The sequence below is a fragment of the Solea solea genome, chromosome 10, assembly GCF_958295425.1.
Source record: "Solea solea chromosome 10, fSolSol10.1, whole genome shotgun sequence".
NCBI lineage: Eukaryota > Metazoa > Chordata > Actinopteri > Pleuronectiformes > Soleidae > Solea > Solea solea.
The window spans coordinates 2,967,976-2,988,357 of record NC_081143.1 but is presented as its reverse complement, the minus strand read 5'-3'; the positions used below and the strand labels follow the sequence as shown (position 1 = coordinate 2,988,357).

Here is a 20,382-nt window from a genome sequence, read left to right as displayed (position 1 = left end):
AAAGAAAATAGGTTTCTCCCATCGTACAGCGTTCATTTATTTTCAGCCTTTTCATGGACCTGTAGGGAGAAAAGCAGCCATTGTCTTAATTCATCCAATTCATTGATTTGAATTCATCCAAACTTGATGAGATCACAACACTTCCCAAAAAACAGTCTGCCCCCTGGTGGCTGGTACTGGTACAAGTTGTAAACTAAAAAAATTAAAGTACTCATTAATTTTTTTTTTCTGTTTTCCTGTATTTTTAGGTAGATTTCTTATTATAATATGTGACGATCGGTGTGGTTAATCATTTTGGTTGTGATTCATTTGAACACTGAGACTGACTCAACATTGGTCTAGTAGTTGTTTAGGTGGGAACTTAACTATGAACAATAAAATATGAAACCTTTTAAACTTTGTTACTTTGTAGTTATGTAGTAGTAAGATTTGAACATTTGAAAGTATTTTTTTTTATCATGTAAGTAAAGCTCATGGCATTATCTCAGTGTGATCAACCTAGTCATTTAAAATACATAAAAAAAAGAGATAATCTATCACATAATTTATGGGTAATCTTGTTTATCATGTCAGGACCTCAAAGGACATTGGACTGCACCCTCAGGTGTTATTACAGTGAGAACTTTGGTAACATGTTTGGAAGATGGACAGGTGCAACATATTCTCTGTATGATCTAATCTATATGTTTTATTGCATCTGATCACGTACCAGACTATCCACAACAGGAAATTAAATGTATAACAGCATGTTTTTGTGGCACAGATCAGAGGTTTTTACCTTATATTTCCATCAGTTCACTTGAAAGATAATCCATAATCAGCCCCTTATTGGGAAGAAACAACAACATCAACACTCGTAAACCTATCGTTATTATAATCTCTATCTCAGCCACATCCACTTCACCTTGGCTGTTATGCTGTAATGCCACATCTGAGTGAGCTCAAGGTCCATTCTACACTGTCAAAGTTCACAGCATCCTGGACCTTTGAATTTGTGTGAGTAAAAAGCTGGAGTAGCAGTTGGATGAGGCTCAGTCTGGTGCCGCGATGGAAGTGGATGCAGAGAAAGGTTCCCGTCGGCCCAGCGGAATGAGCACCCTGGAAAAGTGCTTGATATTTCTCTTTGTGGCCATGACTGCTGCCTGCATCGGCCTTGTGGTCATCTTCTTCATAGACAGAGCTGATGAGTCGTCCCCTCATGTCGAAGGTGAGTGTGTATACTTCAACAGTTTATATAATAATAAGTAAAAAAAAAAGAAAGAAATGCATTTACTTTTATCTGCTCCAGAGTAAAGAATATTTTTCTACAGGGACAGAGATGTTGACAGAAAACTCAAAGTGAGCTTTCTTTACGTCTGTGACTCAAGTGGTCAAGTTGAACCTGCTGTTTAGTTTGACCTACATGACATTGTCTTAGTGCTGAATGCAGGAAGTGATGTTTTGTTAACTGTGCAGTTAACTTTAATTTTTCTTTAAAAGTCCAAATTATTGTTACAGAAGTGACAGAAGTACAGAATTCCATTTTTTTAAGAGATGTAAAATCAAAATTCTTAAGTTCTTAAAAGAATATTGCCACACACACTCACTGATTAATATTTAACACAGAGTAATCCACTGAGGGTGCACGACACGTCCTTATCAGCCAACAGCAAAGATCAACATATAAAAACAAACCATTTCATTTGTCAAAAAAGGGCTTAAAATGTGATTTAAACACAGCAATAGTATAGTAATAACATCACTGAAAGCCATTTCCCTTTTCATTTAGAAACCCCTCGTTTAGTCTGGCCTCAAGCAGGCAGTGAAAAAAACGTTTAATAAGAGGAGACACATGTGAGACATGCTTGGAAATTGAAGTGGGGGACAGTTTGTGTTTGTGTTTGAAGATTAAATGAATGTTAATTTATTTTATAGTATTACGACGTCGCCTCGACTGCACACCTAAATACACAGGATTGACATTGGGATCATATTAAGTGGAGACTCTAGAGTGCATGTGAACGTGAGTGTGAATGTTTGTTTGCCTCTGTGATACAGGCTCAGTGTGTACATCACCCTCACATAATGGTTGCATGACAACAATGGACAGACTATGAATGAGGAATTAAGCTTCACATATTGTTGTCAATTATTCATTTTCTATTCAGACATAATTATGAATTGAAATGCTTGATCTGTAGAACTGGTCTCCAGAATAATCCGTTTAGTCTAAAGATCATATTTAATACAAAATAAAGTACATTCACTGCTTATTTTTCAAAATCAATAAAAAAAATCAGTTTTTTAAGTCGTATGTGACTCAACTTAAAAACCCACACATCAGGAATCTTGTTTCAAAGGAAAAGTAACGTCAAGCTTTTTGTACAGGAATAAATTGTATTCATTGAAAATAATGAGGTTCTTTCTTTAAATGATTCCCTTAGTCTTAAATAGAATGGAAAGGAAAGGAAATACACCGTGAATAACAGAATATGATTATGATAACAGCAATGCTCTAAATAAATAAAGTGTATATTCTAGTTTTTTGTTGTTGAGCAGAAGCAGCTCCTGCCACAAGGGAAAAGTCACTCACAGACGAGGACACTGAGTAATCAATGCTGTTGTTCCCAAGGCGCTGCAGTTGATTCAGATTTTCACTGCAAATACATTTCATTCTTTTAATCACTTTGTAAACATTTCTTTATTTCAGCTGTTTGTTGTTCGAAAGTCCTTTTTATCATTTTAACAAAACACACTGACATGTCACAATAGGAGACGCACAGGTGTAGACAATGAAATGAATTACTGGGACTGCTGAGTCATCGTTAATATTCATGAGGAACACCTGGGGCGACGCCCAATTCCACTTCTGCTGTGAAAATAATTAGTGCAAACATCCCACAACATGTTGTGCTGCAGCGGCAAGTTCTTCTTCTTACTTCTCCATATTTGTCCATTTACTGGTTCCACATACTCCAACAAGCAGCTCAATTAGGACATTTTGCTTGTATTTGTCTAATTTGAATATTTTATATTTTTTGGCAAATTCTTCTAGATTAAAATTAATTAAAAACTTCTTCAAATATACTAGTTAGTTAAGCATTAGCAACTTCATTCAAACTTCGTAATGTTCAGCTCAATTAGAACATTATTCATGCAGTCCATTCAAAATGTTTGAATAATTCATACTTTCTGAAATATTCAACTTTTTTCAGACAATTTCTTATTCAAATGAAACGCACAACATGACTTTCTACCAAAACCTAGACCCAAGCACAGTGAGTGACAGAATTTGGTTGAGATTTGAGTGTCGTCCAGTACCAGTATCTCACAGAGCAGCAAGCGTGAATGTCATTACTGTATATGAATAATACTGTATAATAAATGAAAGTTCACTGATTCACGTGACAAGCTGCCGTTTCCTCTAAAACAGTGTTTACGTTGCTATAAACTTCTCTGTCACACATTCCCAGAGCCGCAGTCTGGTTGTGGTGGACCTCGGGAGCTGTTGGGAGAGTCCGGCACCTTCACCAGCTGGAACCATCCCAGCAATTATGACAACAGCAAGAGCTGCACCTGGCAAATCACTGTGGAACCTGACAAGGTGACAATGAGTTTATCATTAGTCCCACGACAGGGAAGTTTACAATACTTTCAATACCTTGACCTGTTAACGCTCACAGTCCATCGAGTTAAAATGTCACGTGTGTTGGTTTGTTTTTTACTAAAGGCAAACTATTATCAATCTATTTATCTGAAACTAAAATTTAAATCCGACAGTCACAACTCAACTGTTCCTGACAGGCTCATTCATGGTATTTCAGTTTGACAGACCACTGGTCAGGAAACGAATAAATGTTTTTGTTGGTTGCAGGTGATTCATCTGTGGTTTGAGGAGTTTGCACTGGAGGAAAGTTCACCCTGCACGTCAGACTTTGTCACACTTCAAGACTCTCTGGGAGTCATGGGTAAACAAAATCTCACACTGATATGGAAATGATAAAGAGACAGAGAGACGTGCACACGCACACCAACATAGCAAACATTTAAAGCCATGCGTAAATCACAGTGATCTATTACGCCCACCCTTCAGACGGCAGGAGGCTTACCTCAAATACATGTCTATTCTCTTTCACAAGAATTAAGATTGAGATTATGTCAAAGCGCGAGTGAGGTGGACCCACCTCTAGTTCCTCATGACTTTCTGTAACCTCATCTTTTAATTGCACCTTTCTCGCTACATGTTTTCTGTGTAGGTAAATACTGTGGTCACACCAAACCAAATCCAGTGGTGACACTGACAAACCACCTGACGGTCTACTTTGACACAAACGACAGAAATACAGACCGAGGATTCAAAGCCCAGTACAAAGCTGTTGGTCCAGAGCTCACGGCCGGTAAGATGATTCATTTGACATAATGCTGGATGTCTGCTGGAGAGATAAAGAGAGTGCTGGTGCTGGAGGAATCAGAGGAGAAGGACAAGGGAAATGATAGTGGGTGGGAGTGGAGGGAAAAAGAGCTATATTGTATCCTTGTGGAGCTGAAGTGTTCTCTCATCTCGAATGCCAGAAATAGCTGGAGCCGGTGGCTTTCTCCAAGGTGACCGAGGGGATCTGATGACCCCTCACTTTTCTGTGAAGGACTACCTGAATGGAGCATTATACCAGGTATACTAATAATTAGAAACACTGCTGACGTGATGTGAGTAGCTCTAGTAGAACATAGAGGTAAAAGGAGAGGGAATTAATGAGCACAGATGGTTGTGACTGCCTAGGCTGTCGCAAGTGACCAACAACAGCCGCCAACACTGACTTTTTTTAAATAACAATTCAGATTATTTCAACTGCTTGAATTACTTATTTCAACAGCGAGTGGGTTTTTGCTTTAAACATTGTATTCATTTGATCTCTTTACTTATTTAGTCATTTATTAATTTCAGCAAGTGAGTAATATTTGGATGTTCCGAGCACGTCATAACACTGATTTAGCCGTTAATACTTTAATTACAAGAGCTCATCAGTTTAACCATGTTTGCAGCTTTCAAAGTGTTTCCAGGCCATTGATCTTCACTTATTATGTAAATGTTTGTCAGTTAAAGCCATCCCATAGTACAGTCACAACAGCGGGATGGATTTTAATACAAGTTGACGGTGTTTCTGGAGTTCTAAATGACAAGAGGTGCTTTTGATTGCTGTCGTAAGGAAATAGGAAATATTGTGTAAAGCAGACTAAGACTTTCTTGTTTATTGTTTATTGTTTATTTTAGTTTGCACAGTTTAAAAGAAAAAATACAAGATTGACAAAGAATACAAAGTAACATACAGTGCAGGAAGAGGCAGAAAGCCTAGTGGGCTTATTTGAAGCCTCTAACTAAATAATGTTGAAATTTGACAATATTTAAAAGAAAACACAAAATTAACCTCCAAAAAAAATCATCTCACTATATAAAAGTGATAACAAACTAATAATCACAAATTATATAGAATAACAAAAAAAAAAAAAACAACAACAATAAAAAACAAACAAACATTAATGTAAAAGCAAAAGTATGAGTGTGTAATGTGTGCGTGTGTGTATGTACTGTATGTGTGTGTCTCCATGAGGGAAATATTGGTTTATACCCCTAAATTATTGATTCCTTGAGCATGTGTGAATCAAAAATAAAACACAGAGACATGAACAACAACACATGAAGAAAAGAAAATTAGAAAACTTTACATGGTTTGCATGTGTGTGACAGTGTCGTGCTTGTGCTTGTTTGTTGAATCAGTGGAGAATCACGGTGCCTGAAGGTGAGAAGGTCACACTGACGTTCAACACCTTTGACCTGGTCCCGGAGATCTGTGGAGACTACGTTCAGGTCTATGATGGATACAAGCCTGGCTCTTCTTCAATGGGTAAGCGTGACATCATCCATGTTGTTCTCAGTGTGCCGTGCAGCAAAGAAAGCACACCACTGAATATTCAGTCATCAGTGCAATTTATTTTAAAAGTTGGATGTGATTATGCAGCGCAGGATTCAGGTCAGACTTTGTTCAACATTAACAGTATCAACGATGTTGGTCCATGTATAAAAGATGAGAATGCAATTAAAGGTTTGACAAGCTTCTGGAGTCTATTTTAAACTTAATTAATTCAAAAGTGGCTGCACAGACTGACAGAATTGTTTAAGCAGGATTGATGATCTAACCTGTGTGTTTCTGCCTGTCAAGTGCAAGGATACAAGAACTGTATCAAAAACCTTTGCATTTTAATTGTGTTATTATTAATAAAATTATACCTATGATACTGAAATCGTACTGTATGATAAAAAGTGTTTACAATAACATCATATACCGACCTATCTTTGAGTGTTATTCAGGATCTTGTCATGTGTCATTAAACGCTGATGTAGAATAAGGTAGAAACATAAATAATAAAAAAAATAACAAAAACTCTTAATAGAATATGGCAAAAATCGATTTTAAATAATGGTGCAAAGCAGCAGGTATGGTTTGGAAATGGACAGGAACACATCTCCCCATGTGCAATGTAATTAAACCCCCCTTTGTCTGAGCATGGTGCTTTTATTGATCATTCCATGAATGTTTGTCATCATCTGAACACAGACATTTTTTCCCATGAAAGGTAAATTCTGTGGGGGGTCGATGCCAAAGCCAGTGGAGTCCAGCGGCAACTCAATGGTGGTCCGCTTCAAATCCAACGACCGTTTGACTTCAAAAGGATTCAATGCTACTTACACCAAAACCAGCTACACCACAACAAATCCCACACCCACATCCAGACCCAACGCCACCACACAAACCACCTCATTTCCTACATCGACAGGTGAGTGCTCTTCCCAGGACCTACTTTTCTGTTATATTAGTCAATGGCACGTTTCAAGTACAACAACAGATAACAAATAATCCATGCATCTGTGTTGGTTATTACAACCACAACACAATCCCTGACATCTGTAGTCAGGGATCTCTTCGCTATTGAGATGTTTTATGTTCAAAATTGTTGCTTAATAAAAAAATATGTTTAGAATTTTCTCTCTCACAACAGAGTGTCCAATTTGCCTAATCCCCAAATCTGCATGTTTATGGACAGTGGGAGAGCATGCAAATGTTCCGACCGGGTCACCAACACAGGTCGTAGTATCAAATAGCACTGATTTATGAAAATAAAAGTAAATAATGCTAACCTGAATGACAGTGACCATATCATTACCAGTGTTCCTACATTTTCCCCAGGCAATGACTGTTAGCGTGTTTCTTACATTACATACGTGTGCAGTTTTCCACCAGCTCTAAAAGGGGACAGTCTCCAAATGAGGATGAATTCATGTTTCTCACTGCATATGAGAGGAATGTGCTTCATGAATTCATCTGTATATTTAAGCTTTTATGGCCTGATGCACACACAATACTCAACCTCCCTTAATTAACATATTTATTTATATCTATTATCATACTTTGGTGGCAGGAGGTGGTGGTCCTGTGATCCTCGAGGGGCGCAAAGGTGTGATCCAGTCTGCGGGTTTTCCAAATGCGTATCCTCCTCACCTGAAAAGTTCGTGGAAGATTTCAGTGTCCAAAGGATTCCTGGTTAAACTGCAGATCACTGAACTGGCCATCACAGGAGAGACGGGACAGTGTAAAGAGGACAAACTCATCATCTCAGATGATCACAGCATTCTAGGTTTGGATATTTATTCTAGTTATGTTTTTTTTTATGTATCCTGTAATATATATTGTATTATGATAATCTTAATACTAAGAAATTTGCTTAGTATTTTTCCTTCATCTCGTATGATTAGTATACACTTCATGTAGATACGAGTAAATTCAATTTTAAAAGTATGTATGCCGTCTCTTCTGATTTAAATGTTTCATAACATCACTTTAAGTAACAATTTGTTTTTGTTCTTTGCCCAAAGGTTTAGGAACAAAACAAATGTGGCTAAAGGGTTAGGAAAATGAATGCATTTAAGTACCGAGAGTGTTTTATTTGGAATTATATCTGCAACATTCATCATCATGGTTACAATAGTAATCATGTGATAAAGGTAAGTGAATGATGATAGTGTGGTAGTTGTATGTTAATAATTAATAAGTGTAAATGTAATGTAATGGTATATGGTAACACCGTCTTATGCCTAGAAGTAACAGTGTGGTAATAAGAATGGGAAATGTGTGAGATTGTGTTATTCTAATATCATCTCCTTATTACCACACATTTACCAATGTAACCACCTTGCCACAGTGGACCAAAGTGCTGTTCAGAATAATAAATAAAAGACATAAAAGCTCACAAGAGGCAATAAAATACATCTAAAAACAACTCAAATAAATTAAAATACATAAAACGTGGATACAAGTTAGATCCAAATAGAACACAATACAAACAGATCAAATACATTAGAACAAAAATTTAATTAAATAGAAATAATGTCCATGTAGGGCGACATAAAAGACATTTAGGGATTTCAAAACAAAAGAATTTCATCTGTGAATCTGAACATGTATGAGCAGCCATTGGAGTGGAGCTAAAATAGGGGAAATATGATTGTATTACTATGAAATGATGAACTTATCACCATACTGTCATCACACTATCTTATTATTGTCCTGAAATGTCCGTTTAAAAATGGGATTAGATTTAAAAATGTGACCTCCTGGGCCAAGTGTTGTTGTTGTTTGTCCATCCAGTTTTTTGGCCCCCACACAAACACCCTCACAGTGTTCACTCATTAGTGCATTTTCACTGTTTTGCTGCATCCTTTGAACCATCTCTTCATCTCCCTCCTCCTCCTCCTCCTCGTCTTTCTCATTGTCAGGCACACACTGTGGCTACATCCTTCCCCCAGTGGTGGTCAGTGCCAGTGAAACACTCTCTGTCACCTTCCAGTCTGACGGTCGCCTCACAGACCGAGGATTCTCCGCCAAGTGGGAAGCCGTGTATCCTGAGGACATCACAGGTACAGAGGACTGACACACACACACACACACACACACACACACTCACACTCACACACTCACACTCTCACACCTGAGGCACACCTTGCCGAATCGCGAAACATCTCACCTCTCTGTCATATATTTATAAAAGCAGCTACACTGTTGCGGGCTGGAGTGTGAACTCTATTGAAGCACAGCTCAAAGTGCATTGTGGGGCATAAAAAAACAAGATAAAACTTGTTTATCTGTTTCTTTATCCTCACTAAAGACTTGAGACCTTGAGTGTAGAGGTCGAAGAGTTACTCTAGTTTACCAGGTAAAAGTAGTAATACAATGATATAGAATTAGTCCATGATGAGTAAAAAGTAGGGATGTCAATTGATTCACATTTTGAAATTCATTCATCTAGATCAGGGTTTCTCAATCCTGGTCCTCAGGACCTGCTGCCCTGCATGTTTTCGTTGTTCCCCTGCTCCAACACACCTGATTCAAATAAATGGGTCGTTACCAGGTGTGTTAGAGCAGGGAAACATCTGAAATACACAGGGCAGTGGGTCCACCATTGTTTAATTGTATCTTTCTTTTTAAACACAGTATTACACATAGAACTATGTGGTTTCAAAGATACTCAGGCCTATCAAGTGCCAACCAGGTCATCTTAAACATGGATGACTGCCATCCTGTATGCAACAAGAGCAAAAGTGCAAAAACACCAACACAAATAGAAAACACATCAACATTAACTAAAAGTTGCGCTATTTTATCGCGTTAATCTCATCTCTATTAATCGCAAGGATTAACACGTTAACTTTGAAAGTCCTGCAAAAAATAACCAGCAAACTGTATTTGTGTATGTGCTGATTATACAATGTGTGTAGGAAAACACGTTTTCACTATTCAAACTATCCATTAACTAGTACTTCGGATGTTATGTTTTAGACCAGTGGTTTTAAACTCAAATGACCTGAACTGAACATCTAGTCTGGTCAGTTGGGGGCCGGTCAAGTGAAAAATGAAGTGACAATGTTTCACAGAATTTCAAAATAAAAGTGTTTGTTTTGATGTGGAACAATATATATGGCATAATAAAAACATTTATGACGCAAAACGAGCCGCTTGTTTGAGAGAAATGATGTTAATAAACATAACAGTGCACAAAGTCATATTGGATTTATCCTGTTTGTGTTTTGAGAGCACAACATCAAACACTAAATTCTTATAGGGCATCAATATGAACATGATTCATGTCAATTTTGCGCTGCCATTATACCGTGTGCGTTCAGTTTTAACATCATAATAACAAGTTTAATCTGGAAATTTGCCCATTCCATTATAGATCTAAAGAATAACACTTATTTGTAAATAAAATGACACATTTTCATTATCAAAGTATACTTACGTTAGTCACTTTTTGCTTTTTTTTTTTTTTTTTTTTTTAATAAAACGAGACACACCCAGTTTCCACCCTTTGTCATGGTGGCATCGTGCATTTATTCTGAAGGGCTCTGTCATCACATAAAGATACTTGTTGATCACTCTCTTTCTTTCTGTGTCAGAAATCCAGGGCTGTGGCATTTCCTCCAAGGAGGAAACTGGAGTCATCAAGTCCCAGAACTGGCCAATGAACTACAAGGCTAACACTGAGTGCATGTGGAACATTGCTTTGCCTTTGGGGAAAAAAATCACACTGACATTCACAGACTTTGACCTGGAGGACAAGGACATCTTCTCGTCCAAGTGCTATGACAACATCATGGTGTATGACATCAATGGTTTGACTGGTGCACTCATAAAAACGCACGGTGAGTTAGTTGTTGGATTTCATTTTCCTGATGCTCAGTTGCATCAAAAATACCAAAATCTAAGTGGATCCCATTAACCCTTTTTTTTTTAGCTTTATTTAATACAACTGCTCAACAAATGATCCTTTCAATCTACTCTAGGTCCTTTCTGTGGGTCTAAGCTGCCTGCCACCATCAAGACGACAGGCAGCAGGCTGCTGCTTCGTTTCCACACAGACTTGTTTACTGAGGGCAAAGGCTTCAGGGCCTACTGGACCACAAACCCCAGTCTGCCTGCTCCCACTGAACCACCTGTTCAGCCCAATCCCTGGGACAACATCGCTATAGGTGAAGTATCTGCATCAGCCTGATAATGACACTACAACACTCCTATTCATTTTGGTACAAAATCCAAAATTGTTAAAACATGTCAACAACAAAAAACTGCACAAATTTGTTTAAAAAAATCTGTATTTATTGTTTTAATAATGGTTCAGATGATGATGTGAATGTACTCAAACTAATGAAACCACAGATAATTTAATCCAATCCTGCAGTTAACCTCAGTTCCACATACACTAAATTTATCCATCTTTTTAATCTCTATTCATTTAATTATATTATAAACAAAATATTATAGTTTTAAAATCAAGGACAAAAGTCTGTCAGTCAGTCATTGACAGAAAGTTTTTTTAAGAGTGGCTTTTATATCCCGACTGAGTTTTACCATTTACCAAGCTATATTTATTAATATTAAACGTCTGCATTGAGCTTCTTGAGTCGCCCGTCTGTGCAGTTGTGTTACAGTGTATATTTCGTCATATCACTGGTCACTGTGGCCAACGTCCCGGCTCCTTGCCCTATATTTATGTGATCCCTTCTTCTTCCCATCCTCGCGGCTTCTTCACACTCACCTCCCCGTATCTATCCCTGCAGTGCCTACAGGTGCAGTAAAACAGGGTGATGAGGTGTGCTGCGAACACAATGTGAAGTGACCCATTGCTTTGGTTTCCCCTCGCTGCTCGCTGTCACATTCCCATTCTTCACACTGCAATGAGCCCCAGGTGGCTCAGGCCTCTGCCCGGCCAATTGCTGGAATAGAGTTTTATAGATAGACTCTGCTGCCTCCTGTTTTATTTATTTTTTACGTTTCAGTTCTGACTCTGACCAGTGGTGGCCTGTGTCTCGTGTAAGAATGAAAATATAAATAAATGTTGGAGGGAAAGTGACCAGGACAATGTGATGTCGACTTTTAGGATGACCAACAAGAAGTATGTCTTTGTGTATATTTGAGCCCATTTCAGGACCTATTGTGTGTATGCAGATGTGTTTTTATTATTAAGTTTGACGCACTTAATCCAGTGAACACTGCAGACAAATAGACTTGTCAATGCCAAAAACACATACACAGAGAAAGAGAGCGACAAACACTGGTGCCAACAGATGACCCAGAGCCACTTTCCTTCAAAATGAGAGCGTATCTGTTGGCTGCAGATACTTATTCAACCTTTGTTTATACAGCCAACAAAACAAAACAATACATACATGATGTATCTTCTTCTTCTTCCATCTTCTGCATGTGACCAAACCATCTCAGCCAAAACGTTCCACTCGAGCTGTCCCTCGAATTTGCCTTTTTCTAATCCTGTCCATCCTGGTCACTCCCAACGATAATCTCAGCATCTTCAGCTCTGCCACCTCCAACACCGCCTCCTGTCTTTTAGATCTGCAGATCTTAGTGACCGTGTGGCAGATCACAAAGTTAGTGATGGGCAAGATTATGAGGGCATTTAAAAGCAAATAAAATAATTTTTAAATCAACCCGGTAGTGCACAGGGTAGATGCGTGTTATGCGCTCATGCCTCTGAGGAGGATCCATTAATACCTTTGGATGGTTGACTCCAGGTTTAAACTCTTAAACTGCTTTTGCTTACTTTCATTCCTCTTCTCTCCAGAGCATATTCACCTCTCCAGGTTCTCTTCTATCACTAGAGATTACAATATCATCTGCATACAACATAGTCCACATCTCTGCCTCTACAGACTTCCTGTTACAATGCCACAGCTGCAGTCTTGGCATGATGTTATTTTACTGAGGTTTTCTCTCACATGTCCTAGACTGGCCCGGTACATGTGGCAAACCAGCCATTCCTCCTGCTGTTGTGTCACGTATAGTGAATGGAGAGCCGGCCACGCCGCACTCCTGGCCCTGGCAGGTGTCCATGCAGGTGGGACTGTTTACACTTAAACACTGAATATTCACATCAAAATAAAGTACAGCATGCCTGTGTCTTTACAAATGCAGTCATCAGTGAATCTGTAATTCTTGTTCTCCCTAAGAGTTCAGTTCATTTTCCGTGTGTTTGTTTCAGGTGTGGCCAGCCAGTCGCCCAGAACCTTCCTTCTCCCACACCTGTGGTGGCACTCTGATCCACAAGAACTGGGTGCTCACAGCTGCTCACTGCTTCATAAAGTAAGAGCTTTATGTCACCATTTTCACATCATCACTAAGGGAAGCTGCTAAAGCCATTTGTATAAAGAAAGGTTTTCTTTGAGTGGCGAGAAGTCTGTGTGAATATCTCAGGAGACAGATGTTATAGTGCAAGCCCAAATGCCTTTAGGGATGCCTCTACTCTTTGGCTAATGGTGCACAGTCCTCTGTAGTGAAAGCAGTTTATATATATATAGCTTACAAGTGGATATTTCTTTTTTAACATGTACTTAAAATATATAATCAAAATTAGGACGTGTACGCAGAATACTCGTGGAACATAAAGTGCAGAAACAGAAAACCAAAAATACTAGATGAACAAAGAGCACGGAGACTAATTACAGTGAGGCAGAGATAATTGGACAAAGAGAGAATAGAGAATGGAGAGAAACCAGGCTGACAGGAAATAACTCCAGAGATGACACACGAGGAAGAAGCTACAAAGTAAAAGAGGTAGACTAAGACAAATGACAAGAATAAAATGTAATTTGGGACTAAAAAGATTCAGGTCCTGGATTATCTTACATCACAAAAAAAGGGTTTACTTTTGTAAAAATATTATATTCTATATCAGATGAAATGTCCTGTTGTGTGTTTACTGTCAACAATGAGGTGTAATTATTGATTCTTTCTGCTGGTTCCCTGTCCAGCTATGCTGATGAGCTGCAGCGCTGGCAGATGTGCCTTGGCAAACACAACCTGACCTACACAGAGTCGAGCGAACGCTGCTTTAATGTGTCTGGTATCTATCGTCATGAGGGCTTCAAGTATCCCACCGTGCCAACAGTGGAGTTTGACATTGCCCTGATCAGGCTCGACGGGGAAGTGAAACCCACTGACCAGATTTCTTACGCCTGCCTTCCCTCTGAGGAAGAAGTCTTACCTAAAGACAAGAAGTGCTATGCCACTGGCTGGGGAGATGAAACCGGTGAGGTCTGAGTCTGATGTTCAGTACACGTCACACGGAAAGCATAGTGCCTGCTTTGTTCTCTTCATAATAGTCAGGATAGTGTGAGAGCGAGTCTGCATGCACCCTGAAAGTGTGGGAGCTAAATGGAACTCTTTAATCATTGATTTGATTAATTACATCATGAAAAAAAGGCACATGCACATGCACATGTAGTTCACATTTGTATGAAATGAAACTAATGTGTAACCATTTGATGTTACTGTATTATTCAGTCAAATAACACAATAATATACCACCTCATGCAGGAGACACTCACATCCTACAGTGTTTATGATGTTGCATGGTTGCATGCCCTCTAGTGGACTTAATGTGCAAATAGCCTCTAGTTTATTTTCCCCAGAGTATCACATTTACTTTTTCTCTCCTTTTTCTTTTTTCTTTAACAATCAGTCTGTGTATTTTACAGGTGATTCACTTAATGCTAAGGTGGCAGAGGCTCTTAACCAGGTGGCCCTGCCTGTTGTGCCATATGACACCTGCAAGAGGATGGATTACTGGTGGTTCCAGGTCAAGACCTCCATGATCTGCTGTGGTTATACCCTGCCTGATGAGCTCAAGTCTGTCTGTCAGGTAAAAGAAGATGGATGGATGGATCAGTGGGTGGATGGATGGATGGATGGATGGATGGATGGATGGCTTAGATAGATAGATAGATAGATAGATAGATAGATAGATAGATAGATAGATAAATAGATTGATAGGTAGGTAGGTAGGTAGGTAGGTAGATAGATAGATAGATAGATAGATGGATAGATAGATAGATAGCACTAAAATATTTAGAATTTACAAATGAAAGATGTATTAATATAGAAAACAAAACATAACTAAGTATACCTTAAGAGCCCAAGGTCTTCAGATTGCAAATAGCAGTGATAAGACGAACATAGATCATAATGAGCTGATGAGATAAAAAGTTGATGGTGTTGCTTGATGACTTTGATTGACAGGGAGACTCCGGTGGACCTCTGGTGTGCCAAGATACCCCTGGTGGCCCTTGGGAGGTTCATGGTATCACCAGTTTTGGCCCAATTGGATGCATTATGGATAAGAAGCCCTCAGTGTTTACTCGCTCCTCTGCCTACCTCCCCTGGATCACAAATGTCATCCGCAGAGACATCTACCATGAACACAGTATGAATCCAGCTGGAAATGCCCCAGTAAATATGGTACAGGTCTGTTTCTCTTTGTGCTTTTCATCCTCTGTTCTCCCTGTGTAGCATCTGGCTGTGGAGGGCCAAAGGACTTGACTGGCACAGGCGGCACCGTGTCTTCGATGCATTATCCGGGCAGCTACAGCAACAAAGCCCGCTGCCAGTGGAACATCCTGGTGCCGGAGGGCAAAGTTGTGCATCTCCAGTTTCACAATTTCTCCCTTGAGGAGAGTGAGATGTGTTTAAATGACAAAGTCAGTCTCACAGACAGAATAGGAACTCTAGGTATGTGTACACTGTATTCTAAAAACATGACATTTTGAGAGTAATCCACAAACTGCAGATTTACTGTATGTCTTCACACCGAATGCCTGAACTCAAACAAGTTAAAAAGGCTGTTTGTAAGGAACTTAATGTATTAAAACCGGTCGACGTTGCAGACAGGATTTGGCATGCGGAAAGCAAAGTTTTGCGACATCAGTATTGTAATTCCTAAACGGTTGAATAACTGCCAGATAATAAAAGTGAACGTTATCTTGGAGAAGGGGGCAGACATTGAACATTTTTTGACAATTATACAGCCATAAAATCAAAATAAATTCAGGCTGCCTGAATATCATGATGGTCATGTGGGTAAAGCCATTAAATGGCCATTATGTCATCAGAGATTAGCATGTTATATTGAAATACTGGCTTCACTTGCATCAGCCAGTTTATTCACAGTTTTCATTTTAATTAAAAGATACTGCAGATACTTTATGTTCATGTTGTGGGAAAGTGGTAGATCATTTTGTTTGTGTGTGTGTGTGGGATTAGATCCTCAAAATATCTGGCAACATTCAAATGTCTGGGCAGGACGAGACATAATGCTATGCAATGTATACTGTATATACACTTATATATATTTGGTTTGCAGTATGCTGTCCCTAAACTACACAGCTTACACAGAGCCATTTTACAAATGGATTCTTCTTGATTTATCAAGTTAAAAAAAATTAAATAAAAAATGGCAGTTACACATCTCCCACAAAAAATACATAGCAATGAGAAGATTAAATGATGTTCTCATTCTCCTGTTTACATTTGGTGCTTGTTCTCCCCTTTATTTATAACAACGTGCAAAAATAAGAAACACAAGCAAGTATGATGTAGACTTTAACATCACACACAAGCTCATGACAGATGTCTGTACCTCTAAGGCACATTCTGCAGCCACGTACCTCCAAAAGACCTGGTCAGCGATGGAAACTCACTTCACATCAGCTTCTCCTCCAATGACAAGGTGGTGGACACAGGCTTCAGTGCCACCTGGAAGGCAGTGGATCCAGCTGTGGGTAAGACAAGAGAAAGCACAACCAATAAGACACTAAGGGATTTGTTTCTCAGTCAAACTAAACTATCTCTTTTCTGTCCTCCTTCCTTTCTTCCCTCCCTTCCTGTTCTCACCACACACAGCTCCTTGTGGAGGAAGCTTCAGCAGTAATCAGGGTGAAGTCATGTCTCCTAACTGGCCCAGTGACTACCAGGCACAGTCTGTCTGCACATGGCGAATCACCATCCCCTCAGCAAAAAGTGTACATGTCGCCTTCACTCACTTCGAGCTGCAGGCTGTTAATGCGCTGGGAAAGTGTGTGGACTATGTAGAGATCTTCAATGGAGAAAACATGGCATCACTAGGTTGGTTATTCTGTTGTGTTCTGCATTGTCTCTGTCATCAGTGAGATTGTCTGTGATGATGACACCTTTGTTGTCTGTTATGCAGGTCGATTCTGTGGCTTTGCCCCTCCATCCACCATCATCATCCCCGGCAACAAGGTTATCATTCGATTCCTCGCCAACAAAGAGAATCAGCAGCAAGGGTTTCGTGGGTACTGGACCACTGATGCCAGTGTTATCCCAACTTTACCCGCTCCCACCCCGAATCCATGGGACGGTGTTACTATCAGTAAGTGTAGGCCTCATTCACTTCATAGCAGCCGTATAAATTATAGCAGTATCTGTGTCCCAGTTTCATTTGTTTTTGAGTTTATTCATTTGTCATTGTAAGTGTAACACTTATGGTTTAAATATACTTTAAAGTTAGTAACAATTGTTGGCTTACAACTAAATTGTACATTGTCTCCTTCCAGGCTGGCCAGAGAATTGTGGAAAACCAGCGGTGAATCCCAGAACAGCGACCCCAAGGGTGGTTAATGGAGAGGAGGCGATCCCCCACTCGTGGCCGTGGCAAGTCTCCATGCAGGTACTGCACTGTCCCATCCTGTGCATCTCTGTGGAGCCTCACTGACTGGAAGTGAGTGAGAGAACAGAGCTTATATTTTCAGTAATTCTCAGTCTCTTCTCCAGGCTTCACCAATGCTTCCTATACCATACATGCACGGTTGTGGAGGCTCTTTGATCCACAGTGAGTGGATCCTAACAGCTGCTCACTGCTTCATGGTGTAAGATGCCACCACAGAAAGACTGTCATTTTAGAAACCCATAATGAGCTATAATCTAAATCACTCATAATGTGGATTTCTTCCAGACCGTTAAATAAACCCTCCTACTGGCGCATGTGTCTCGGGAAGCACCACATGAACTCCTCCATGGATGTTCCCTCAAAAGAGAGGTGCTACAAGGTGGACACTATCATCCGCCACGAGGGCTTCGTCTATGAGCAGGATCGTACGGACATCACCAATGATATAGCCCTGGTGCATCTGACTGAGCCTGTCAATATGACAAGGGAGATCAGCCCAATCTGTCTGCCCAAGCCTGGGGCTGTGATGCCAGCTGGGAAGCTGTGCTTTGTTACCGGATGGGGGGACGAGAAAGGTAGAAGCGATCAAACATGTGTATCCTGTTAAAGGAAATGCCTCTTTTAAATGAATCTGAATGATGCCATTAATGTGTTATTGTGTGAATATTCTTTCTTTTCAGTTCAGAAAAGTCTTTCAGTGGCAAGAACATTTTGATAAATAGCTAAAGTCTATGTTGTCTTTATTTCCCTGCTGGCACCCATTTTTTTAGTTAACTGAGAGCGAGGGTCCAGAAAACCCCCAGAAACCAAAATCTTCTTTTTAATTGTATTCACATAATGAGTTTAACGCCAATACATTTGTATGTAGTTGTGTGTTGCTGTTTGTTTTCCTTGTTATTGCCTTGGTTTGAATACTTCAGAGAGTGTACCAGTGTCTTCAACATCATTAACTTTTCTTTTTGTCATTTCTGTTTCAGGTAATCTGTTTCCAAAAGTGTCTGAGAAGCTGAATCAAGCAGCTCTTCCTGTTGTTGACTTCCAAACCTGCAGTAAACCTGCTTACTGGTGGGACACACTGAGGCCCTCCATGATCTGTGCTGGATATGAGTCTCCAGATGAGCTTAAGTCTGCCTGTCAGGTGAGGGGACACATTGTGAGACCTCACATCTCCACACTGGTAAATGCTAAAGAAAGACAGTGTGTCCACATCAGCTGGGACATTTAAGTCCTTCCTTAGGTCTTGCCCTACCCCATAATAATCCTGTTTACGGACAAATAAGAAAAAAGATAACAGGACCTTCTTGGTAAAGGTATGAAACAGAGAGAATGGTACTTGTTTGCTGAGATTCCCACCATGCCCCCCCCCCCCAACATTACATAAAGGAGCTGTCCACTAATGATTTGGCATCCTGTTCACTGTTTTGTTTGTGATCAGTCAGCCTTGATTGCAAATGCTTGCTCAGTTTTCAGACAAAATTGGAACATTAGAGAGGAACATTGGAACAAACAGAGAACATTATTTGTTTGCCGTAATGAGTAAGCGTGCAAGTGAGGACAAGGGAAGATATGGAGAAAAAAACAACACTGGAGACTTTCTCTCAAACTTTATAAAAGACAAAAATCCTCTGATTAATAGTTGCTTATTCCCAGAGACGTTGCAGACACAGTGAAGTGAATATTGTCTTGCTGTATGAGAAGAAGACCTAAAGACGGTAAATGATAGTTCTCTAACAGGACTTTCTGATATCATTGTGCGATGGCTTTTAATGTAACGCAAACTCTAATCTGACCACCTTATCTTAGAATATACACACCAACACTTAAGGAGTAAAACCTTAGAGTAGTTTTCTGCCGCTTTAGCCTTCAAGCAACACTCTTTCTTTTCAAATCAGGACAACAACAACATCAAGACGTTTATATATGAAAGTAGTAAACCATAATATGTAAAAAAGATTTAGTTTATTACAAACCTCTTATATTTTTCTTATATTTCCAGTGAGAGAATAGTTTTAGAACAAATGCTGTTGTTTAATTACATCAAGACAATGTTATTTACAGCTGTAATATATTTTTGGTAACACTTTACATAAAGGTACACATATTAGAGTAGTTTTCTTTCCTTATTCTGATGCTTGGTTTGAACTTAAGCAGCATGTGTCGTCCCCAATAACACAGGGCTCAGAAAATCTTTGTAGTGGCCCTCCATGGTGTTCACCAGTGCATCCACTCACAGTAAATAGTAGCTGATCTGTTCTCCTGGTCTCCTGCAGGGAGACTCTGGAGGTCCTTTCGCGTGCACGGCTGCTGCTGCTGCTCCTGGCGCCGAGTCCACCTGGGAGGTTCACGGTGTGGTCAGCTTTGGACCTCAGGGCTGCATCAAAGACAAGAAGCCATCTGTATTCACCCGTGTCTCTGCCTTCAGCGACTGGGTCAACAACAACATCAAGAAGTTTATATATGAAAGTAGTAAACCATAATATGTGAAAAAAGATTTAGTTTATTACAAACCTCTTATATTTTCTACCGACCGAGTCACGGAACCTCTTTACTTCTTATCTGAATAGTTTTAGAACAAATGTTGTTGTTTAATTACATCAAGACAATGTTATTTACAGCTCTAATGTATGTTTTAATTTTAAGATTAATTTGGCAGGTTTTGTGTATAACTGACATGAAATCATTATTTCAGTGTAAGCTGTTGTGACTTTAACTTATGAGAACATGTATGCATGAACACGCTGTGTTATAAATGATCACAAATGACTAATAATAAAGTCAAAAACTGGTTCAAGTTCTTAATCTTTCGTACCCTTTGTAGCC

General features: G+C 39.5%; 1 protein-coding gene across 1 annotated transcript; it reads left to right on the top strand.

Annotated features, from left to right (window-relative positions):
- Positions 1-1,003: 1,003 nt before the first annotated feature.
- On the top strand, positions 1,004-20,348 carry zgc:154142 (uncharacterized protein LOC555481 homolog). The gene is made up of 25 exons (XM_058641562.1): positions 1,004-1,207; positions 3,453-3,583; positions 3,854-3,947; positions 4,236-4,376; positions 4,552-4,649; positions 5,753-5,879; positions 6,610-6,810; positions 7,453-7,668; positions 8,807-8,947; positions 10,484-10,729; positions 10,871-11,056; positions 12,827-12,936; positions 13,081-13,181; positions 13,850-14,127; positions 14,576-14,739; positions 15,117-15,300; positions 15,387-15,605; positions 16,520-16,654; positions 16,776-16,997; positions 17,083-17,265; positions 17,450-17,562; positions 17,667-17,761; positions 17,848-18,137; positions 18,540-18,700; positions 19,833-20,348. The coding sequence occupies exons 1-25, from the start codon at positions 1,048-1,050 to the stop codon at positions 20,037-20,039; spliced, it is 4,203 nt and encodes a 1,400-aa protein (XP_058497545.1). The 5' UTR covers positions 1,004-1,047; the 3' UTR covers positions 20,040-20,348.
- Positions 20,349-20,382: the final 34 nt, after the last annotated feature.

Bases quoted from the DNA above. Each gene is read 5' to 3' on its own strand.
- zgc:154142 (XM_058641562.1), top strand. From the start codon at position 1,048: ATGGAAGTGGATGCAGAGAAAGGTTCCCGTCGGCCCAGCGGAATGAGC. The intron at 3,584-3,853 runs GTGACAATGAGT...TGTTGGTTGCAG, and splicing joins TCACTGTGGAACCTGACAAG to GTGATTCATCTGTGGTTTGA. The intron at 6,811-7,452 runs GTGAGTGCTCTT...CTTTGGTGGCAG, and splicing joins CTCATTTCCTACATCGACAG to GAGGTGGTGGTCCTGTGATC.